Below are 24187 nucleotides of genomic sequence, written 5' to 3' on the forward strand. Positions count from 1 at the left end.
ACTGCGTGCACACACAAACAGACACGCGATGCAATGCTCTCATCAATTTTGCATCTCTCCTTGTGTTTATGCAATAGCAGGATGGAGCAAAGGGTCGACTTGAGGCAAACGCACGCAGTATTGACACAAACAAGCAAATCAGAGACGGACTAAACTTGTAATGGCAGAATACACGCACCATACACACAACAAGGACATACCTGTTCAGGAGCTAGAATTCCTTACTTGTGGTTTATGAAGGCTCGCAGGACAACAATACGGAGGTAGGAAGTCAAACAGTAGCTGTGCTGATATGCAAATAGCGATGCAAATAGCGTCTCCCGCTGAACGCATGTGTATTCATTATTCATAAATGACTCCTGTTTATGCAAATTGCGGTGTAAGGCAACTCCGGGCGGGGTGCTGAGTGGCATCGTTTCAAAGTGCTGCCATGTTGGAAAAATAAATACACATTTTTTGTAAACGGACAAAAGGTACATTGACAATTGTGAACTTTGTGAATTGTGAATGTTGAGTGTTCAAAAAAGTATAACCTATAATTGAGTGATGATTTCAAATCATATAACTATATAACTACTACATCTGACGCTTTTTGTATCTTTATTTGGGTAAATGATTATTAAAAAACGTACAAAAAACCGCAAGAAATCTTCGTGCGCAGTCAAGACAATATTACGGTAAGATCATCAACAAGCGACGACTGTGACGGGCTGACGTCGGCACATGCGACCACTATTTAGTGCAGCCGGCGGACCGTTTTAAGAGAATCGAGCACGTACACCGGGTACTGCAGACAATTTATCTACGGTAATACCCTTTTAAATAACTACTGTTATGTAAATTTACCGGGAAGCGACGTAACTTAACATTAACGTCAATCGTCGTTGAACGCCGTCTCGAACCCATCACATGCCAACGTAATTTACTGAATAACGCAAGAGCTCAGCACAATTTTACCCGTTAAACGCCTCAGTAAGCAGCCGCCAATACATGACTCACTTTCTGTGACGTCTTCTCTTGCAGCAATGTTCCATGACAGTTCACAAAGAAAATATTGGACGTTTAACAGCGAAGACGAGTTGGAACAGTTGAGGCAGGAAGCCAACCAGAAGTTTAGGAAGAAGATCAGAGAAAGTGGAAAGGTCAACGGCAAAAACAATTTTAAAAAAATCAGCTTGTTTCTTACATTTTTTATGTGTGTGTGTCTCCACAGAACGTGGCGAATGAGTCCATATTCCTGGATCGTCATGAAGAAGACGTGCTCTTCAGAAACTACGAGAGGAAGCTGCTGGACTTCTGCAACGTTTTCAAACCTGCAATGCCCAAATCTGTCATCGTATGTATTTTGGGGGTGGGGGTGTATCATCTAAATGAAGTTATTTAAATGTCATCCGCGTACCCCCTGGCATCGCCTTGCCCCCAGGGGGCCTTGTTCCACTCTTTGAGAAACACTGGTCTAAATGAAAATTAACTTGCTTTATTGATTTTTTTTTTCTTCAAAGCACTATTTTTATCTAACTGTAGCTCAAATTTGATAAATTCGATACTAAGATACCAAAAAAAGAAAAAGCTCTAGATTTGTCTAAATAATTCTTAATTCACTTCAGCATAGTCCCTTGGCGTCAAGTACCACAAGATGCCAAAGTCATACTTTTAGTATTTCAGCCAAAGTATAAGAAAGAGCAAATAGTTAGAGGGTATCCCCCCCCCCCCCCACCTCTAATAGGAGAATTTACATATGATGCAAAAATGCAGGAGTGCAACGTACTGTGACTTTCCATGGACATGCTAACGGTAATTAGATGGATGTTGCTGTATTTACAAACCTTCCAACAGCTGCAAGTTTAACAATCACGGTGCAACAGCACTTATGAGCTACATAAGAATCACAGACCTATTCTTCCTCTACACCGCAGAAAGAACACATCTTAAAATGGCAAAAATGTGGTCCATCGTTTTCTTGTCTTTAGTTGCACTGCGTCTCATTGGCAGAGCTTAGTGCGTGTCTCGGCACAAAGTGGTACTACAATGTTGACTTGGCTGTATGCTGTAAAAACCTATTTTTTTAAAAAAGGCATTGTATGTACAGTATATTAAAGATGTATACTGTGATTTAATTCCTGCAGAAATGAGAAAATTGTGTTTTAAGTTGTTTACCTTGTATGCAGGGTACGGCGCTTATGTACTTTAGAAGATTCTACATGAACAATTCGATAATGGAGTACCACCCGAGGATTATCATGTGAGTACAAGCGGTTACTGACGTTGGGGATACCACAGGGCATGCAGAGATTAGCTTGACCTGTTGCGGAAGAATACATACATACATACATCCTTGTATGGCATGTTTCGTTGGACACTGCTGTAGTGATCGCTTTTCTTTGAAAATGCAAATGATGAACCTCAATGTAGTCATGTTCTTCCAGCACCAGGCACTTTAGTTCATAACCTCAAAATGTGACTGGTATAAAAAGAGGACCCCCAATGCAGTTCTAATTTGAATAAAATTGACATTTTGGAAAGCGGTCGGTTTAGTCATTTCTAACTTGCGTGTGCTTGCTCTCTTTTTTCAGGCTGACATGCGCATATCTAGCCTGCAAGGTGGACGAATTTAACGTATCCTGCAGCCAGTTTGTGGGCAACCTCGTGCAAGAGAGTCCGGCCGAACAGGAGCGGGATTCTGAGCAGATTCTGGAGTATGAGCTGCTGCTGGTTCAGCAACTCAACTTCCACTTGGTGGTCCACAACCCTTACAGACCTCTGGAGGGGCTGCTGATAGACCTCAAGGTGGGCTGACTTTCAGATACAAAAAAAAAAAAAATTGAATATTCTCCATATGTGCTCCCATTTGCTGTCAAGGAAAAATGACATAAGTGTCTTAAGAGCTTGGGTTACAACATTCCCTGACATTTTTAGCAAGAATTTTCATAGTAGTCGTAGTTGAGAAATAATACATAGGTACCTTTTTTTTAACTGCTAATTAAGCACACGAACTCAAACTGGGCGTTAAGCTCGCTGTTGGACTCCACTGTTTAAGTGATTAAGTAATCACTTAAATGTACAATCTGTCTCTTGTATGATTTGCCGTTGGTTGGAGACACACTTCAAGTGTACTCTTCACAACTGTCGCCCTCCAGACGAGATATCCAACCCTGGAGAACCCAGAATCCCTGAGGAAGAATGTGGATGACTTTCTGACATATGCGGCCATGACAGATGCTGGGCTGCTTTTTTCGCCCTCACAGATTGCACTCACTGCCATCCTAAGCTGCGCCTCAAGAGCTGGCCTCAATATAGAGAGGTAGGCCATTTTGACACACGGGAGTAGCTTTTGCTTTCTTACTAAATGAGGCAATGGCAGGCAGTATAAATCCAAACACAAGTTCAATGTCGGACGTTGTGAATCACTTTTCAAGCACCCGGAAGTAGCCTGTTGCCTATTGTTTTCAAACATGGGGGAAAAAAAAAATCTGCACGCCATGTTTTGTTCCCTAGCTACCTGACTGGATGCTTGGGATTGAAGGGTGAGCAAGAAACCCTGGCCAAAATGTACGACTGCATGAGACGTGAGTAACCCGCCACAAAACGGCGATGTCCGCTCGTTTCCAAGGCAATGAACCCACACGTTTCCTCTGTCCACTTCAGGGATCAAAAGCCTCCTGAAACGATATGAACTTCCAAAACCTGATGAGGTGAATGCTGGCAAGCAGAAGCTGGGGAGGATCCATGCAGAATTTGGTACATTTTCAAGCAAGTAAGGATCATCATGACTGCCTTGAAACATGGAACATTAGGGACATACACATCATCTCATGGCAGAGTAGAACACACATTACCAAACATCGCCCAGTTTTGAGTGACACTTTTTTGGACTGAAAACCCCTGCCTGTTTTTTTTCCCCCTCCCCCTGAAGTCTTTGTCCTAATATGCTACCTGTGAGTATTGTTCACTATAGTGCTACTATTAGTATCCAGTAGAAATATGTACATTTGACTTTACCCGAAGGTTTTTGATTAAGTTAAACATGTTTGTTGTATCATACTAAGATATATATTTTTATTGTATCGGTTGATAGTGTAATACACAACTGACAGTTGTACATCACAACAATTCCATATCACAAGCAGAATAACAAACATTGTAAAATGAATTCCATTTTGGTGACGTCACTCAAAACTTGGCACATGTTGGATCATATTAGTTGTAAGCCTGTGTACATTTTCTTTGTTTTCAGGCATTGTGCCTGAAAACAGCCGAGTGAACCATTCCATGTTTGCGTCAGGTCACAACAGTTGATTTTATTTTTGCCAGGTTGTCGTATTTAAGATGGAAAAGGGTCAGTTTAAGGTATAAAAATATAAAGGAACACCATATTGAGCGTATGAAACAAGTACAGTACAACACACCAGGTGGCACAGCTGACAGTGATGGACTTATCTCCCATTTATACTTGGTAAGGTTTGTGTTATTGTTACATGCACTTTGAGCTACAGACAGGCACGGAGTCAGACAAGGAGGCCAAAACAGACTACGACCAGCACGTTGTGCTCTGTGTGGAGCTGGGGAATTTTCAACGTCGAAAACTTTGCGCGGGGCTATCAAATGCTCTTGAAATTTATGCAAAATTACCCGCCCATTTTGCTACCCGAGTGTTGCGTGATTACTTGTCTGAAAAACAAAGTCCAAATGTGGTGGTGTGATTCAAGAGACTGTAGTTGAAGCGGTGTACACACATACTGACAATTGTAAAAAATAGTGAACCTAAGTAATGCTCCAAAACTAATTTGAATGGACTGTTATATAGTGCAAATAAGTTAGGGAGAAAAAAAAAAAAAAAAAAAAAAACACCTGTACAGGGATTAGGGTAGTGGGTTTCAAAATGTGATGCAAGTGCACCCTCTAGTGGTCATTAATCCTTAAACGTGTAAAATGCATGTTAGTGGGTCATTTTCCTTTTGACAGCGCAGTGAATTCTTTCAGTTGCATGTTATGTAGTATGTAGCATAATGCAGTAGTTTTGTGCAGTAGATATCTGCCCTGTTTTTAATGGAACTCTTCAGACTATTATGCTAATATAGTATCTTAGTTTTGGCTGTGATGGATTCGAGGGACATCAAAAGAGGTTTGCAGTTCCAGCTGTTTTATCTCCTACAAGCATGCTGAATCTTATTTCGTATTTTTGACAGCTCATTGGCGAGTCTGCATACTATGACACACCTCGCAAAGATATTTTTTTTTCTCCCTCCCTCCCTGTATTAGGTGTTAAGATATTAAAATCAGTATGCGTGTACCCCACTTATTTGAACGCTTTTGATCAAACCACCTTTTTTTTTAGTTGGCAAGAGCAATGTTTATGTCGCAGGATTAACACACGCGCAAAGCCAGGTTACACACACGTCTCCTAAACAAGACTACCTTTCTGCTATTCAGCTACATCATTAACACATTTGGATTTTTCTATGGACAAAGCAGCAAAATAACACGAGAAAAACGTAACAAGTGCTGTGGGGTGGACGGTGTGTAGAAAGGGGATTTAAGGCTTGTGTAGTCTCGTGTTGAAATTCCCTGATGACTACAGATGATGCTACTTCAGTGCTTTGGTGGACCCCCTCCCGACTTTCCACATCCACGTAAGCGAGCTCGTTCAGTTCTGCGGCTTACTGTAGCTCAGGTCCGTCATCAATCGTTCAAACAGTGTGTCTAAAGCATATTCGGGAAAGGCTTTGGAAGGACAATGTTCACTTATGCAGCAAATGTGTTTCCACCCACCCCCGCTCTCACTGGGAGGCAGCCATATTGCATTTGAACTATGGAGATAGTAGGCCACATGCTGAGAAATAATTTGAGGCCTCGCTCTTTCCGGCCGGCACTTTGACTCTCAGGTGTGATTCCACGGAATTCACATGACCTGGATGGCAGCTGCCAGTGACATGATGGTGCATTCTGTCCTGGAAGATAAAGTGGATAACGTTGGGAAAGCTACACACAGTCAATTTGGGGGTGGATTTTAATCGCTAGTGCAGTGTTTCCCAACTGGTGTCACAGCATATTATCCTATTCCATTTCATTGGGTCAAAAATGATTCACTACAAACAACGCGTTATTCAGCTATCTATGCCAGCGTCTTACGCTCTACCATGAGAAGCCACCTTGTACGTTATTAACGTGTGTGTAAAAAAAAACAAACCCATAAGTCAATCAAGGTTGGAAAACACTGCATCTAGTATACAAACTTATTTGGGATGAAATGATGGAATGGAGGGAAAAACTACTAATGAAAACTACTATCTAAAGTTGCATCAATGAAAATGAAGTGTTTCGTCACAAACCGTGAACGTAGAGCTCAACAAGTCCAGCATATTCATTATTAAACAAATGTTAAACTAAATGTTTTGTGTGCCAGCAAACGCAAGCGGGGGTATGAGGAGGAAGGCCACGTAGCAAAAGAGCCACGGATAACGGAGGAGGTGAGGCCATGTTCCACACTCGGGCACCATGATTGGAATCCGGCATTTCGTTATTGAACATGTTTTTGTTACAGGAGTGGACAGATGAAGACCTCCTATGACCATTCTTCCTCAAAGCGACCAATCTGAAGTAGTGACAAACGCATTCAGGAGAAGCTGTTTGCTTTCATTGTGGATTAAAATAAAAAGTATTTTTTTTATAACCCGTCTTCATTATGACAAATAAGCCCATCAACTACTTTACAAAAACTGTTTAATAAGTGCATGCATGTCTGATACAGTCTGTACTGATTTCCCAAATAATCTGCTGCAAACTGTAAAATACTGGGATTTTGGAATTAGGCGTTTTGCCTGGGTTGAAAAGTTTGGAGAGGAAAAAAAATATTTTAACCAAACATTCAAAACAGGTGATACCATCTGATGGAGAATAATTCAGCTCATCTCTTATATACTCATGATTCCAGCAAGAGAATTTATTCTTATATAAAATAACCTCTCTCTCAAGGCTTTGTTTCAATCTATAAAACTGAACAAAACAAACAAAAAAAAAATACACTCATTTCAGCACTTTGCCTATATTTTCACAAACTTGAAAAGACGTCAGTCACTACTTACAGTATAAAAGCATCCTCGCTCACAATCCAGTTACAACAAAAGACATAATTAGCTTCTTCATGTCAGTTTCCTCAATTGAAGCGGGAGGGGGCTACACTTTGGCAATTTGTGCTAGAGAAGCATGGCGGGTACTGAGAAACCTTTCAGAATCCAAATACTCTCCCTTATGTGGAAGGGAACTGAATGTACCCAAAGGTGGACTCATTCACATAATTCAAAAAGGGTGTGTGTTGGGGGGGGTCTTGTGCAGGCAGCTGTCAGTCACTGGTGCCAGTTAAGTACTGCATTGGATGTACTCAGCTGTTGTTGCATAGCTCTCACGGCGAATGGAACAACATGGATGGGTATGGGGATGGGTGGGACTACATTATGACGTGTGCGTGGTGGTGGATGGGGTTGCTATGGAGATGAGGGGAGAACATGCGAGCTCTCCCCAGTTCAGCACCCCCAGTGGAGGAGACTTGTCGTGGGGGGGGGGGGGGGGGGGGGGGGGGTTGTTGGGGATGTGGTACTACCTGTTGCTGTTGGACATGGCATACTGAGCCTGCTTTTGTTGGAGGAGCTCCGTGATGGCCAACAGCTTTTTCAACACATGCTGCATATTAAAAAGAAAAGACAAAAATGACACCAGTTTACATCTGCTTAGTCTCCTGGCTGAATTTCCCATTTAACATGTCCATGTCGCAGAATTCAATTTTCAAATCACAATAATCTTTCATTGTTTATTGCATGGATTAATTTATTACTCGGTTAAAGAATAAAAACATGGTGAGAGGTTCCCAAAAAAAGAATTGCATATTAAATCAAAAATGCAATATTGAGGGGGAAAATAATTTGTAAGTAGATTATTTCTCAAATCTTAGTATCCCTACCTTTATTACAGTGTAGGCAAACGGACACACAACGAGACATCTCTCACCTGCTGAGCCCCCCTCTCGTTACTGAGCGTCCGAAGCTCATCTGAGTGCGCGGCGCAGAGCTCGTGCAATGCAGCCAGGTCTCGGGACAGATCCGTCCTAAAGTGCTCTGTGGTTTCGGGAAGATCGCGAACATTCTGCAAACCAGAGTCCCAATGCAAGCTGTGAAGAGTCTACGGAGTTGTTTGTATGTGGTCTTAGCAGCAGATCTCTCCCACGTCAATGCGGGGGCGAATTATATATAACGGTACTCACCCCCAGCTCATCCAGAAACATGATCATCCTATGCTTATTGTTTTTGATAAAAGGATTCACGCCCTCCATGTAAGGCTCCTGTGAGTGAGCACAAGGGCACGATCTCAGTAGATCACTTAATCACATTCCATGTAGACGTCTCCTACCTTAGCACCAAATTCCACCAGGTTGGCAAGGTTCTGAACAGCCTTTGCCACCAGTGTGAGGGTCCTGCCAGCTGTTGAAGATGGAGGGTCTAAAAGAAGACAGAAACAAAAGAGACGGCGATCACATCTGGCATTTGTTGAACGGGACAAGCAGCCCAAAAGAGAAATTCTAAATAAAAACATGCTCAAGGAGCATGAAGCAAGTGATGGCACATGAACAATCAGATGTGGTGTAAACGCTTCTGACATCACTCACTGGGCTACTGCAGAGATATCAACCTATAGAGTTATTTCCTGAACAATGTCTGCATTTCCATATTTGGAGCAACCTGATTTGCATATCTCAATTTTGTTTTTACAATTATCTTTAATATATGTATATATTTGGGGGGGGGTTGCGTCCTCATTTCCTCAAGTTTTTCATGCAAAATAAACAACAATTTTTGAAGATCTTTCTGGGTTAAAAAAAATCATTTCTAATTAATTGGAGAGCACATTGAATATGGCTTAGGACTTCCTCTCACCAGCTATGATGTTGAACATTCTTGGATTGAGGATTGCAGGACCGATGAGTCTTAGAAAGACAAAACCACTGGAACACAGATTAGATTGAGACGTACATTAGAACCAAAACAAAAGTTTTTTTTTTTTTTTGCTATCAAATGCAAACAATCTGCAAATGTTCTTTATTAGCTACTCAAAAAAGTAATTACAAGGAGACATACGGTTAGTGCCACTGTTAATCAGATTTGTGAAAACGTAGTCCTTAGTGAGGCAAGTATCTTATTTTCAATAATAAAGTAAGAAAACAGTTTGATTTTGTGTTTACCTCACAACCCTGGTCCTCATGGTGGTATTAGCTGGCCATTTCTGCTGCACAGATTTTTGCAAACAGCCATAAATGAATCTTAGCGTCCTGGAACAACAACAATATATTTGCTTGGAATATTGTCGTTATGCTGTTGAAGCTCAGTCATGAAAATGCTGCACTTGAAAAAAGTCATTTGTGCACTTACGGTGGTAAGATCTCAGCAGCCATGAAGATCTTTTCTACCAGTTCTGACAGGATATTGAGGAGGTGAGCCAGGTTCAGGTTGACATCCTCATTCTTTTCCAGTTTGGAAGGGTTCAACTTGAAATTAGACAGATGGACACGAGAAAATGCCATGTCATGCTACACAAATGGCAGAAAAGTCCAGAAATACTGTGTGGATAAACATGTGGGTAAAATACTGTATGAGTTAAATTTGGGTGGTGGTGGGGGCAATTACATTATTTGCTATTATTATTATTATTAATAGTTTCTGAAGTGAATACTTTTTCCAAATAAGGCTCAAAAAACGTTTGCTTAAAATATCGTATCCCAAATTCAAAGTGCCATAGTAGTATCAACTGCAGAAATATATTTGTTGTTAGACACTCCCCAGTGATTTCATTAGGTACACTTGGCACAAGCTAATAGGACAAGCTGCATTCAGAAAAAGGATACTAAAGATCAGTTCATAGATTCTACTAAGAGGGTATTATTCAGTTAATGAATGAATTGTTTATTATTGTGGAGGCAGTTTGCAAAGCAAAACATGCAGATTTTACCTCACAGGACTGTTTGCTCTCCATGATCTTGAGAATGGTGTCCTTCAGAGCATGATGGACGAAGGGCGTAGCTGTGGCCTTCATGTATTGCTCCATCAGCGTGCTGGCCAGAGTGGTCGCCCGAAACAACGTAGTGGCTTCATCTGTTCACAAGCAGAGTAAACTATACAGTGAGTGAGGTGTTAACAATATAATTTGAACAGAATACCAACTTTCCATCCATCCATTTTCTAGAGCAAACAACATCTGACCCTTGCTTTATGCTTGTCCTGAAAAATATTTAGATGCTACTATGTTTTTGTTGTATTTAGTTAATACAATGCTTGACAGTACATTGCGGCATAGTAGCAGAGCATCAGTTACCACCATGCTAACATCTTGAGTAGATTGGGTCACATTTTGGACCTAAATATGTTTTGTCATTTAGAGACTTGACTAGTCAGTGGTATTTTGGTGTATGAGTGTCATAGGGCAATTCGCTAGTTTTTGAAGTGACGGGCCACACTAAGTAATTTTTTGTGTTGACTTACTTATGTAGGAGAGATGCTATGGCTTTTAGCATTGATTGTTGGCATTTAGTTGATTATCTGTGTTTTGTCACTTTTTCATGTTGAGTTTGATGTTAACCTTGAACTGAGAGTCAACAAACAGCTAGAAGCTCTCTTCGCACCACAGTACGAGTATTAGAGTTCAGGGCTAGGTCCCAGAAAGAATTCAACTTGTAAATCAAGGCACCACTGCAACTAATAACACACTACAATCGCAAGGGCGAATGATATACCGTAAATTTTGGACTATAGGTCACTACTTTTTCCCCACGCTTTGAACCCCGCACCTTATTGCCGGTCCAGTGCAGCATAGCTGCTCCTTTTTATTTAATGTATTTTTTTTAAGCTTAGCCACCAGGGGACAATCTCCACTCTATTCTCTGAAAGCAGCCATTAAGAAAGCAAAGTACCAGCTGCAATTACTGGGGTCACAGCAAAATATTGGCAGGTTCTGGACAACAGAATGAATCATAAATGGATTTAATGCAGAGGGTGTAAAGCAAGACGACTGCGCCGAATAACTTCTGACAGGCTTTCAATCAGGGCTGCTACTGTCCAGTATTCAAACAATCAGAGTGTGTCGCTGTAATGTTGAAAGTAGTGAGTTAGTGCTGCTCTTATTTCTAACCGTGCAGGTACGTTTAATCTGTGAAAATTTTCATTTTCTTTTCTTACCCTCCATGCTAATCTCTCGGTCATTGAGAGTCCTGAGAAGAGGGGCTTCAGCCTTTTCGTGTCTGAAGATCCTCAGGAGGAGGCTTGCCAGTAAGGTGCGGTCCTGACCACATACGTGGGCCAGAGCATAGATGACGTGGAACTCTTTCTGCAGAATCATCTGGGAGGAAACACAAACGCACCGTCATTGAGGCCAGTGTATGGACTTATCGGTTTGCATCACAGCGAATCTGACCTCTTTAAATTCGCTGTACTCCTCTTCGGGCATGATCTTCTCCATTGAGTAGCGTGCGCGTACACGTAAGGAGCCCGGCTCGATGCCTTTCAGGGGTACGTGGGAGCTCAGAGGGAACCACTCATCAATCATCTGGCCCTTCTGCAGACGGCTCAGCTGGCAACGCATGAATACTGGCAGCAGGTGAAGCGTTACATTGAGAAAGACAAAGTGTTGGAAAGATGAGGAAAAACAGAATAAGCGGGGCGATTAAAACACAGAGATGCACTTACAGATGTCACTTTCTTTGCTCTTTTTTGTTTTGTTGCTCAAGCTGATCTCAAATCTGTTGATTTCACTTGAGAGATCACTATAAACACACAAAAACAGAATTTTTAATTTAGTAAGCAAAAAGAAATACAAACTCCAATGTGGCACATTGGCTCACTCAAAAATGAATTCCTCTGTGAAGACAGGGTTTGGTCCCTCCCTTGGGTGTGTTTTGGCCACCTGGACATTGTTCAGGTAGATGTTGCAATAAGGGTTGGTGAAATACTTCACCGGCAGCTTATGGGCCTCCTCCACGTAGAGCACCAGACTGCTCACCTAAACAGAAGGGACCAGTTCGTGCTTAATACATACAATAAAATACATAAGATTTAAAAAAAAAATTTTGACAAAAAAAAAAAAAAAACATTCATGCCTACCTGTCTCAACCGTTTGTTGGAGGTGGGCTGAGTTGTCTTTCTTAAATTACTACAGAATGTTTGAAGGCATTTCATCCAATCCTGGAAAGAAAGAGTAAGAAAAAAGACGTGAAACAACTCAGAAACATTTTCTCTTATAAAGTATTAGACTATTTTAGCACCGCAAGTCCTTGAGATATGGACGGCTTGAGTTTTATGTCACAGCCTTTTATTACCTGCGCCTGCTCCGGAGCCTCCCCGGCAAAGTAGAAAATGTATTGTTCCTCACTAAAGTGCTGGACAACAATCTGGAAACAATTTGGCCTGAAAATGAGCAATAAAAATAAGAAAATTGAACCACTGTATAACCTGTTACCGTCTCCAAACAGCCTCACTAAATCATACCAGAGAATAATACGCTGACACCTTACCTGCCAAAAAGGCTGTCGTGAACACCATACACGGAGCAAACACTTAAGTCAATCAACCCTTTAGGTTTGGTGGCTCTTTTCTCACTCTCAAAGTAGATTAACTGGGCATCGTTACCCTCCAAAATGAAGTACAGATTCTTCCACCGTTTGCCTTTACCTGAAAGAATTTCAATTAATCTCAACAACAGGGAGCTTGTGTCATTAAAACACTATTCGTGTGACACACCTTTGTTGAAAAGGAGGTAGCCTTTCTTGACAATGTTCTTGTAGAAAGCATCTTTTGGTTTTCTTCTGATGGTGTTGTAAATTTCTCTCCCATCCACCGTGTCAGTGATGACTTGTTCTTGGTGCTAATTAAACACAAGACGCACCATGAAAAACAGACGACCACAATATAAACATACGAAACATACATACATATATATAGTTACCTACATCTTAAATAAAAATGGTTATTACTCAGTATACAAAGCAATGCAAAGATCATTGTTCAAATAATATATAATTAAGCAAAGGACATAATTGTTCAAACCTTTCTAAATCCATGTATCTACCTGTACAGAAACGGGATCTTTCAGGTTGTAACCCTCGACAATCTGCTCTTTCTTGTAATGGTCGATGATGTCGTCAACACTACCAAATGAGAGCACACCTTTACAGACAAACATTTACAAATGATGATTGTGAGCACATGTCAAAACAAACCTGTTATAATACCTCCCTCCCATCATGTACTGGTTGTTGGGGGTGGGAGAGATCTTAAACCTTTGGATGTTTTCATTGGTGCGGAAAAAGAGGGAGTAGTCCCCAGGTGTGTTGTCTGAAGGCCGCACGAGGAAACTGCACACCTGGCCAACTGGATGAGTGGGAGAGAAGCGATGTTTAGAATTAAGATCTACCATCATGTAATAATCTCAACATTGATTATACTACAGTGACACTTTGTTAAATAAATAACTTTGCCTCAGAGTAAAAGAAGTGTGCTACCAGTCATCAGAAGGTTGTAGGCCTCTTGTTTAGTGATCTTTCCATGATACCAGCTATGGAGGATGCAACAAGAATAGCATTAAGTCTTTTTTTTTTTTTTTTAACATTCAGCCATAAATGCAAACTATAAAAGTAATTAAAAATCACCTACATTTTTCCCTCATGTGGATCCTCTTCCCGACACTAGAAATGTATTTGTACAAAGTTATCAAGACGATAACGATTTGAAACCCTAATTTGTATGCAACTGTAACATTATATCCGTTTTAAACAGCCACCACCATCAAAATAAATTTGCTGGAAGTTTAAGCCTCATGGTTGTTGTGCTCTATACCTAGATATACGTGATAAAACTAATATTTAGAATAGAATAAACCAGTAATTCTCACAAGGTGGTAAAAAGAATACCAGTTGTTGTAAGCATGTTTTTGTAGTAGCATGTAAAATATTCCCAATTAAAAACAAATACAAAGTACGCTTAAATAATTAATAATTAGCCACATCTAGTGATGAAAAAAAAAATTAAAATCACACTGTAAAATTAAATAACGGGCAAATAAATGTATTCTATCACATCAACATGATTTTTTAAATTTTTTTCAAATAGGTTTTGTAATTGTTAATTATTTTCATGGGGCGTGTCACTCAGACAACTTGATGCCTAAATACTAATTACTTAAATTACTAATTAATTATATTTCACTGAATACTGCTCATTGTTCCTTTAGTTACTTTTTATATATTGAAGCTCAGTGATAGCTCACTGTTACAGTGACCTTGAAAAAAAAAAACCTAAAGAAAAAAAATTGCACCTATTTCTTGTGTTAATGAACACTTAAGCCAGGGATGTCCAAACCCAGCTGTCGAGGGCCAATATGCTGCATGTTTTTGAGATTTCTGTCCTCCAAGACACCTGATTCAAACAATCAGGATCGTTACCAGACATCTACTGAGCTTGCTGATGATTTGAATCATGTGTGATGGGAGAAGGTGGGGTTAGGGTTAGTTTGGACACCAGTGCCTTAAGCCTACTTATGTCACTGCATTTAATGTTGGTCAAAATGGTCATGTGAGAATTTATGTCTTAGTGTAAAAGGTTTGACAAATGCCAGAATGGATGATTTTATTTTATTTTTTTTTTACTGTTGAAATGAAATATGGTATAGTAGTTCAATATAGAAACCCCTTACCACCTCCTCCACCAGATCCTCCACGATGAGGCCCTGCTCCTCCGTACGAACGTTAGTCACCCACATCCAGCCGTCATCCAGTTCATTGTGAACGATGAACATGTCTCCTTTCAGAAAGCTGGAGACGCATTTGTTCAACATAGTTTAATGTTGTATGATAGACTGGAAGAAAACTTATTATCATTTTTTTTTAAACAATCATCCTACGTAACCACATTATTTTGTGGTATTTCTGATGTGCCATGAACTAACCACTAGGGGTCGGGCTTCAGTTACATTTGAGATTTGTATGGCTCAGTCATCGAACTACTTCACGTGTTTATGCTCCATGAGCAAATTAAATATGAATGCTTACCTGATCTCATCAGTATCTGGCACTTTGGTGTATGGCAGTATGGCCCTTACTCTCCTCCTGTCTTCTACAGGCTAAGCAAACGGACGAAATGGATGTACAGTAATTATGAAAATGAATGTACAGTCATCACATTCTGAACATGAATTTTACAGTATGTTAGTTTTATCTTAACCTTTATGCAGATCATGATTATGATCAGATTATGAATGTTACAGTTTTATCTTAATCTTTATGCAGATCACGCGTATTATTCAACTGGACATGAAATGTCCAAACTTAATTTAGCTCAAATGACCTCTTCTGACAATCTTGCACAATGGCAACCATATTTAGTGATAAACAATTGTCTAACCTCTGGAGGGGCCACAGGGCACTGCAGCTTTTCTCCTTTGAGCAGGCAAGACACGTAGCTGTAGTAACCAATTAGGTCTGATAAGGAAGAGAACCGCCTCCCGCCTATGTAATAGTCTCCACACATGGCAATTATCCTGTAACAAGAGGACAAAAAAAAAGACTAGTGTAGACTATACAGCATTTTACCATCAAAATATAGAAGCAATGTTTACTATTTACATCAGAAATGTAACAAATAAATACTATGATCTACGATATACCACAGTGGATGGTTATAATGGCATATGCAGTATATTAAAATGAAAAGCTAAAAACCTATTCCATTAAAGAACAGCTACTGTAATCGTTTGATAATTTAAAGCATACAGTGCTTCAGATTTGCAATTAGCGGTTTGATTCATGTGGAATCCAAGCACATCTGTCAGTTGAAACGCAAGTGTCATGCAATTAACCTGACGTCCATAATTCCTTTAGAGGGGGGCTTGTTACAACATGACATCACAGGACTGCGAAAAGTGAAATGCATCCAGCCACTGATACTTAATTAGAAGAGCACAGATTCTCTAAAGCACTAACTAGTGTCATTAAGGTGTGAAAATTGGCATTTACAAATTAGTTTGTGGGAACCCATCCTCCACTAGACTGGGAAAACAAAAAAACACACCTTTTTTCTCAGTTTCGGCAACATAGCCTTGTCAAATAGGGGAAACGGTGCTTTTTTACCATCTATAGAGACTTTTTTTTTTTTTTTTTAACAATTTGTGTCATGGCTTGGTCATTATCCCCCACGAATAGTCGACTTTTATTGTGAATAAAAGCTCATGGAGGAATGCCTATAGAAGTTCACATGTATCAAAGGAAGGAAGTTGCTTGAAGGATGTTACTTTTAAATAAGTGAAAAGGCTTTGTTGGAAGTTTACAATACCTACAGTATATAATTATAAGAAAGCAACACAAGCGGTTTTCTTCACATATCAGATTGGGCTGATACTGGAGAGCTACACAGGGACTGTTCATTCTGCATGAGCGGAAACTCACCTGAAATGGTTGACCACATTGGTCATGCTGAGGAAAGACAGGACAAAGGAACCGGGTCGGCGGTCACTCTCCCTGATGAGGTAGCTGCCATGAGTCCGGGCTTGGCGCAGCCGCTCCTCAGCAATGGTTCGGTCTAGCTTGCCATGGTACCACCTAACACACAACGACAAACACACAACGAAATACAGTGATTTACGGGTGACAGTTGAAATTATATGTTTATGTCCAGTCCAACCCTTACATACATTTGAACTACGTGCTTACACATATTGCACAAAGATAACATCATAACACACATTGTAAGATGAAAAGGGATTCCATTAAATTTGACCTGAATTTGAATTAATATGAATGAATACAGTTCAAATCTTTTGATTAACACATTTGAAACAGTGACACAGCAAGAGGAAAATTGAGCAGACAATGTCTAAAATAACGGTTCCACTGTTAACCCATTACAATATTGACAATTGTGATGCAAATACCAAATAAAGGAAAGTCAAAGCATGTGGTGAAAATGTAAATATTGTAATTGTAATCATCCATATGAATTCGTATCAACTATTTCAAACAGCTACAAATTTGCAGAGGATAAACATTTCTCCGAATTACTTAATTGTTGCACTGACTCATGCTGATCGGTCACCAAGCATCACACCTAATCTAGAACTCGTGCAATAGTCAAAAACGTACATATACTTGCAAACTTTTACTGTAAAAGAAGCTAATTAATTTGCATTAATATAATGCACACAAAAAAGTACACAAGTGAAAGCAGCCCAGTGAAAGTAAGTCTGGAGGCAAAATAATTACCCCATACAAAAGACATTCTAACACAAAAAGGCCTCACTCCATTCACTTTCAATTGATCTGTTGTCGCTGCGGTTTGGTAGCTCTAAATGGTCTTGTACAACACTTGCTTTTCTGTGTTTTGCTGATACAGAGGGCTGCCTGCTATTAAGTAATTTTTGGTATTTCAAAAGAAAATGAGAATCAAGTACTGAGCATTTGGACAGAAAAAAAATTTGCTTGGGGAAAAACAGTTATAAACACAGAAGACCAAATAACACATTTCCTCTTAATTATGAATGTAATGATGAATATTATTACAATGTCATTATGAATATTAGGTATTGATGAAAATGAAGGCTTTCAAAAGGCTACTTGTTCTCTCGCGCACTTATTTTCAGAAATCTTATTAAAATTTTCAGCAGTCTGAATATTGTATAGTCATTTCCCTACTAAAGTAAAAAATTAACACATTTTATCCAAATTTAGGCCGCAAGTGCTTCAAAAGGCAGCCGCGTTTGTGTGTAAGTGTGTGTGTTGGGGGGGGGGGGGGGGGGGGGGGTACTGCAGTACTACTTGTAACAGGAGAGCTAAAAGGGCTCCCGTGTAGTTATGAACTAGCAAGTCTCTTTTTGGAAAGAAAGTGTGATGAAGCCAAGTCTGCTACCATGGGGAGCTTGCAGAGAGAGAGAGGAAGCCAGGAGCAGGAAAGTGAAGTGTCTGTGAAGAGGGCTTTGGATGGATTTGTGTGCTAAGAGCATTGAAGAGGGCGATTGAGCGCAACTGGAGAGTTAGGCCAAGCCGCATCAAGGAGCCAAGACAACGGTGGGAAATAATGCTCAAGGAAGATATACGAGTGAAGAGGGAAAGACAAAAACAAAGTGTCAGAAAGCAGAGCTCAGCACATCATTTTAGAATCCAAAGTAGTTTGGCTCCATTTATGACCGCATTACGAGGTTGAGCACTTGCCATCCTAGAGTTGCGCACACACTGCCCAGTTACCACTTTTAATTATACATACAATATCAAATTTAAAGAGGACAAATTATACACAGTGTATGCGAGGCTCATTAAAAGATACAAATACATTGCGAAGTAAAAATTGTCAACAATCATGCATCGTAAAAACTTGTCCAGCAACGCACTAAAATGTAAATTTACTGCAGAGAGGTGGCAGTGCATCTTGCAGCAGTTTTCAATTCTTTCTTCAAAAACATGACACTCATGAGCTTTAAAACTGTCATTTCAAAACAAGCCAATAGAGAACGCAGCATAAGCCAATGTCAAAATCTCATTACTTCTGTTCAAAATTGCCAATCATTGTAAAACGTCCACCATGACAGCTAAATGTGTAATCGACTACATGTGTTAAATGATTAATCTGCAGGTGAGCTTTGTTGTTGTGGGTAACTGTAACTGTCTGCCCCCGGCCCGCAGCACAGAGGAATATGGCTTTAACAGGCTGTACTGGACAATTGTGAACAAATTACAGTCTGCAACTCACACTCGTGGCGACTAACCCTCACGCACCTTTCAGTCACTTGCTGCAAGAGGGAAGCAATGTTTCATGGGCACAGTATATAATATTTTATTTTGTTCACTTTGCCACAAATAGGACAAGCTTGTCAAGAAAAAAGCAATTTACCAGATGATTGTTTGAAGTAATGGAAGCAAATTGGATTGCATTACTTGGCTGCAACCATTAGAGGTGCCACTGATTTAGCTTGTGGCATGAAGATTCACATGACCGAAGGCCAATGTTCACACAGACTTCTGCAATGACACAACTCCTCAGCAGGTTATGATACAGCTCAAAGTGGTATTGGCATTCAGCCAGGCCAGAGGCGAGCATGTGAGTATATACTGTATGTGAAGCATTATTTGCAAGACTGTGATCATTTTGTCCAACGCATATGCATAGGTTACTCCCGTCCTCAAGGGCCGGTGTCCTGCATGTTTTCCTGTTTTTTACTCCAACACAACTGTTTCAAATGATCAACTCATCAGCAAGCTCTGCAGAAGCCTGATAACAATCCTGATCATTTCAGGGAAAGAAACCTGGAAAACATGCAGGACAACGGCCCTTCAGGACTGAGTTTGGACCCCCCTGTTACAGAGTAATTAAGAGTTCTATCGTTGGCAAAACAAGTTACGTGTATGTTGTTTAACTTTATAAATAAACTCCAAACTCAATCTGCTATATGGTAGAATAGATCAGGCAAGCACATCGGCCATGGTAGTGGTTATAGGAATAGACGCTACTATCAACTTGAGGAATGCCCTGTCATGTCTAAACATGTACAGCAAGCAGCACAGGGATGTCCTGTTTCTCTCTGTGATTGATACCCCGCTCACAGGAAGGTACTCATATTCTGCATTTTCCTTCACTCGCCTAACAAATGCCCAATACATTTTTGACAATATCAGAATTAGGTCATGTATACGCCCGAGGAATACAATCCTAACATTCAGTCAGACTAAAATATGTGGAATGGCCCACAGTGTCATGTTATCAAGAGCCATGATGAAAAGGCAGATAATTTTAGTGTTTCCAATGAGCAAGTTTGTCTGAATGACGGCTGTCAACTAATGTATCACTCAAGATTGTTGAGGATTGTTGAAACTAGCCTCAGCCCCGATTGAGCAGGTTCTGCTACCTAGAGATTTAGGGATGCAAAATACTGACAGAGATGTGATGTGATCCCTCATTGGGAAGTCTAAGGCAGCTCAAAATGAATTAATAATAACAATTTCTTGGAAAAACTGTATGCACATATATGTGACCTAGAAAATGTTAAAATGTGTCACAATTTCAATGTTTTAAGTATTATTCTAATTTAAAAATAGAATAAGAAAACCTGGCCCATCCGAAACGTGCCACTTTGTTGCCCTGTAAAGTAATTGAAAAATTCTATTATAATACAATTGGCAATTTGCACTGTGTGACTTTATTAAATCTGCACACCACTCATGTATTTTAGGGATTAGTGACAAGTTGTATCCTACCCTTAAAAGTGATTATGCAATTGTCAATAAATGGATTGACTGAAAATGGAATAGTCTTCCAACAAAATTAAACAAACCAAAGCCAATCAAAATAAACTATGACTACCTTATGAGTCAAATTTCACACAAAGGAGCAGAGACAGACCTCATCAACATCAAAACACCATGAATGACTGCATCATTTGACATTAGTGCTTCCTCACTGGAGTTGCCAAAATTCAATAGGGGGATGGGTGGCGCACGAAACACAGAAGAAATAATTTTTACACAAATCATAATACGAACTGAAGTACAAAAACTATATTAGGTCAAAACATAGAATGCAGTGCACACACATCATAGCTAATCGTTCCAAATTAAATTTGAACCCGAACCAGAACAGCAGGCGCTGCCAGACAGCTACATAGCAATTGAGGTACGGGTTGTTGATTCAACGGACGCCCCACTTACGACGAGTTCACCCTCTGCTGCATCTCCCTCCACTGTATGTTGTGGTCTCCCGAGCTATACCGGCTCCAATGATGCTACTACCGCGTGGTCAACTGTTCGCTTTGATGAGGGAAGCTGAGCCCAGACAGCTTGAAATCCAAACAAGCCATGATGATGAGATGTCGCTGTCGCCTTGGTGCATTCATCCCCGTCAACATCCACAGAAATAGGACGAGTGCGCACAGATTCAGACGAAAGCTGCTCAAGCATTTATTTTTACTAACGATGTCTGTAACCCATTAGTGGCATCATGGGGTTCATCGTTCTTATGAAAGAAAGTGAGGTAGTAGGAAGTGTAGCCTCACTGTTGTTGCTCAGATTTCTCCTCCTCTGACTTTCTGCCTACTTCTCTTCCCTTGTCCTCCCTCATAAAAAACATGAGCATGCAGCCGATTGGTTTCTGACTCAGTGGAACAGAAACAGTAGGGAGCGGCAATTTTACACTCAAACATCTGTATGAATACACAGTTAGCTGCACGTGCAAATACTCATCATTCTGTGACATGCATGGCTCTAAAGACAGTAATTAATATAAGCCTGGCCCCAGCCTTGCTCCAGCCATCTAAAAACGGTGCTGTTAAAATTCAAATGACAGTGACTACTGACCACATACTTTGATTATAGTCTGAATGAATGGCTTGTAAATGGGAGCTGCTTATGTTATCTCTCTGGTTTCCGTTACAAGAGTTTTGTTCCAAAAACAGTTTAATAGGACCGTATTTTTGGACCAGATTATAAGGCGCGCCTTCAATTAATGGCCCACTTTAAAATAAATAAACTCGTATATAAGGCGCAACGGATTATAAGGCGCACATAGAACATTATGCATTATGCATCCACTAGATGGAGTTGCGTTATGCATCCACTAAATGCTACTGCACTGAAAGGAATGCAACCAAAAACCTTATCATATATTGTTTTGTTGATTTGAAAATGGCTATTTGTGATTGGTATGGTGTTGTTGAGTTTACAAACACACAGATTAGTTTATTTGTTTATAAGCATCCGTTGTCAGCTTTATTTTGGCGGTACAGCCAGGAAGTCGCTGTGTGTTGTGACTTGTGTAAGGTGTCCCAAAGCTTTCCATGCAACGGGAAGGGAACGCAGAACAAATATATTCCTTTGGGAGGTAACCAGCAGACACCCATCTATTTTTCAACTCCCTCCAAATAATCTCGCCGTCTCCTGTCGCCCCCCCTGACGTCATCACTCCCGGACACTTCCCTACAATCCAGCGGTTACAATAGCATGAAGGCCATGCTCATTCAGATGACTCCCCCATTCGGGACTCTACTGAAAGCAATTATTGTAAGTCTGTGTTTTTATGTGTTTTGGAAATTGTTGTTGCCACAAGCTGTTGACACTTAAGCATCATATGCTTGCCAAAATTCCAATTAGCATATGAAAAGATAGCGACCAATAGCTAATGTTAGCATCGATGCACATCCCTTCACACGGGTTATTTGTGACGCATTGTTTGTCTAGTAATGGATAATGCTTATTTCGTCTTGACTTTTAGTATGACTGTATGTTCATAAAGCTCACTCCACCAAATTGAGATAAAGTAGCAAGACGCTCCTCCTTCATGGCTTGAGAGACATTGCATTGGGCTTGCTGTTGACCAGCGCGCACATACTTGTATCCAACAAGTTGCAATATCAGTACCGTTATACAGTATATATCATTTGATATCATCAATATATTAGGCGCATCAGATAAGGCGCACTGTCAGCTTAAATTCACTAAAAAGTTCATCAAAACTTTATAAAAGTTGGGGATTCATATTTAAGTGGAAATGTGTAGATTGATCTGTGTTTATAATAGGTTTCTAACCAAGCAAAAAATATGTATTTTTAATTTTAATCCAAATACTCAATATTCAGTTCAAATTACCTGTTGTGTTCTTTGAAACATAGTTTTTGAGGCTAATGAAACAGTGGTTGGAGTTCTTACTCTACCCCAGTGAGAAGTCATTCAAATAGTCTGTCAAATGCAACTGAATCTCCGCTGAGGCTCCTGTTTAGGTTACAATGAATGTCTCAGAAGTGTTGAAAAACAGGATGCTGGAGAGACAAGGCAGAGCAGTGTGGGTATTGGAAGAGCATGACAGGACGTTGCATAATGCAATGAAAATGTATGGAAATTATAGGTTTGTTCTTCATCAATGTGTGGCGCAAAGATTTGAATATGGTATAGGTGTTACAAGCTTGCAATATAGGAAATGTTTAGAAACATGAAACATTTCTCAAAGGAAGACAGGAGGGTCAGTATATAAATGTCACAATCTATGATGATGAATTAATCCGTAATTTAAAAACTTTAGCACTCTTTTGAACTATGTTAGGAATAGTGTATGCGATACAGTGAGCCTCTGCAATCTTGTGATCCAATCCGACAGTGTGCTTGAGACTTTTAGGAGTCCCATTGTCTAAGTCACACGAAGCAATGGGCACGCACGTATGCAACTATGCATTGAACATTTCCATTAACAGCTAGAAAATCAGGTAACTCATTTACACGGTGGCAATCATCTTCAAAGCTTCCACCCCCACCTCTCAACAACTCTGGGAAACCCTGTCTGATTTAGCCAGTCTCTAATCTTTGTGGAAACTTCAAAATTTACAACTCATTTCCCAGAGTTGTTTGTTTAAGCTCAGGCATTAAGCTTGCACTTTCTCCAGGCAGAAGCAATGAACTCGTGTTGCCAATTGTATCTTGACTTTGCTAACCATCAGTGTGACACACTTATTGCATCCACTTAGTTTATGAATGGAACGTCAGTAGCAGAAGATGTTTATGAATGTTTCTCCTGCTCTCGGTGGCTCATATTTTCACAAGGGGCACTCTGTCCAATGAGCCGAGTTCAGTTTTCACGGTCAGTGTGCAACACGCAGCGAAGACCACTTTTGTCAGGGTAAACATTTTCCACTGGCCACTCATATAAAATACACTTCACAAGCTGCTAACTCAAAAGAATTGAATATCAGTCTTTGTCCCATGCAGTGAAGAAATACAGTCAACGATAAGAAAGGGTGCTAGAATAAGGTTAAGAGAACAATTCTATGCAGCCTGTTGTGAGTGTAAAATGAACAATAAATATACTTGTAATGTGTATATAGTCGTGGTTGAAACATACCAAATTTCATCACAGCAATCTGGTTTAATCCAACTAATTATTCCCTTTGTTTGTGTCACATTGTTAGTGTCACTGTAATAACAAGACAAGTGTGTCACTAACCTGTTTCTGGGTTTGGTCACCTCATGTTTCATATAAAGCGGATCATACTAAGAAGTTGGGCTGCATGTTTTTGGCCAAAATAATGATCACTATTATTCAATACTGGTCAATATTGAAATCATAATTATTAATCACGTTTATTTATCATGTTTGGTCAAACATGTCTCCTTATTGACCTTCTTTTAAGAAGCAGT

The 24187-nt window shown here is 40.1% G+C and overlaps 2 protein-coding genes across 6 annotated transcripts in view; one reads left to right on the plus strand and one right to left on the minus strand.

Moving 5' to 3' along the window:
• On the plus strand, window positions 1–6670 carry ccnh (cyclin H). 3 transcript variants are annotated; one of them, XM_088407771.1, is made up of 10 exons: window positions 1–263; window positions 1024–1142; window positions 1214–1336; window positions 2169–2242; window positions 2574–2787; window positions 3138–3301; window positions 3496–3566; window positions 3646–3754; window positions 6404–6467; window positions 6542–6670. In XM_088407771.1, the coding sequence occupies exons 2-10, from the start codon at window positions 1026–1028 to the stop codon at window positions 6566–6568; spliced, it is 963 nt and encodes a 320-aa protein (XP_088263897.1). In that variant the 5' UTR covers window positions 1–263; window positions 1024–1025; the 3' UTR covers window positions 6569–6670. The 3 variants fall into 3 exon arrangements, with proteins under 3 accessions (XP_088263897.1, XP_088263888.1, XP_088263904.1); XM_088407762.1 differs by lacking the exon at window positions 1–263 and adding an exon at window positions 700–807; XM_088407778.1 differs by lacking the exon at window positions 1–263 and adding an exon at window positions 753–917.
• Window positions 4279–24187, minus strand: part of rasa1a (RAS p21 protein activator (GTPase activating protein) 1a) — a 23771-nt gene continuing 3862 nt past the window's right edge. Inside the window, exons 1-26 of one of the 3 annotated variants that reach the window (XM_088407751.1) lie at window positions 20717–20845; window positions 16472–16624; window positions 15432–15567; window positions 15080–15150; window positions 14725–14842; window positions 13686–13717; window positions 13535–13587; window positions 13253–13403; window positions 13102–13180; window positions 12774–12897; window positions 12548–12704; window positions 12353–12440; window positions 12138–12218; window positions 11879–12036; window positions 11724–11800; window positions 11452–11624; window positions 11217–11376; window positions 9994–10136; window positions 9417–9532; window positions 9230–9316; window positions 8925–8992; window positions 8401–8489; window positions 8255–8332; window positions 8002–8136; window positions 7598–7677; window positions 4279–5948 (exon numbers count right to left, since the gene is read on the minus strand). In XM_088407751.1, the coding sequence (XP_088263877.1) occupies window positions 5900–5948; window positions 7598–7677; window positions 8002–8136; window positions 8255–8332; window positions 8401–8489; window positions 8925–8992; window positions 9230–9316; window positions 9417–9532; window positions 9994–10136; window positions 11217–11376; window positions 11452–11624; window positions 11724–11800; window positions 11879–12036; window positions 12138–12218; window positions 12353–12440; window positions 12548–12704; window positions 12774–12897; window positions 13102–13180; window positions 13253–13403; window positions 13535–13587; window positions 13686–13717; window positions 14725–14842; window positions 15080–15150; window positions 15432–15567; window positions 16472–16624; window positions 20717–20739 (2679 nt within the window). In that variant the 5' untranslated portion in view covers window positions 20740–20845 and the 3' untranslated portion in view covers window positions 4279–5899. Of the gene's footprint in view, window positions 5949–7597; window positions 7678–8001; window positions 8137–8254; window positions 8333–8400; window positions 8490–8924; window positions 8993–9229; window positions 9317–9416; window positions 9533–9993; window positions 10137–11216; window positions 11377–11451; window positions 11625–11723; window positions 11801–11878; window positions 12037–12137; window positions 12219–12352; window positions 12441–12547; window positions 12705–12773; window positions 12898–13101; window positions 13181–13252; window positions 13404–13534; window positions 13588–13685; window positions 13718–14724; window positions 14843–15079; window positions 15151–15431; window positions 15568–16471; window positions 16625–20716; window positions 20846–24187 lie in introns of those variants that run through there. The other 2 variants (XM_088407741.1, XM_088407732.1) reach the window with 2 other exon arrangements.

The sequence above is a fragment of the Hippichthys cyanospilos genome, chromosome 1, assembly GCF_059441005.1.
Source record: "Hippichthys cyanospilos isolate Australia breed blue-spotted pipefish chromosome 1, RoL_Hcya_1.0, whole genome shotgun sequence".
NCBI classification, from domain to species: domain Eukaryota; kingdom Metazoa; phylum Chordata; class Actinopteri; order Syngnathiformes; family Syngnathidae; genus Hippichthys; species Hippichthys cyanospilos.

Bases quoted from the DNA above. Each gene is read 5' to 3' on its own strand.
- ccnh (XM_088407771.1), top strand. From the start codon at position 1,026: ATGTTCCATGACAGTTCACAAAGAAAATATTGGACGTTTAACAGCGAA. The intron at 2,788-3,137 runs GTGGGCTGACTT...GTCGCCCTCCAG, and splicing joins GGCTGCTGATAGACCTCAAG to ACGAGATATCCAACCCTGGA. The intron at 3,755-6,403 runs GTAAGGATCATC...TTTGTGTGCCAG, and splicing joins TTTGGTACATTTTCAAGCAA to CAAACGCAAGCGGGGGTATG.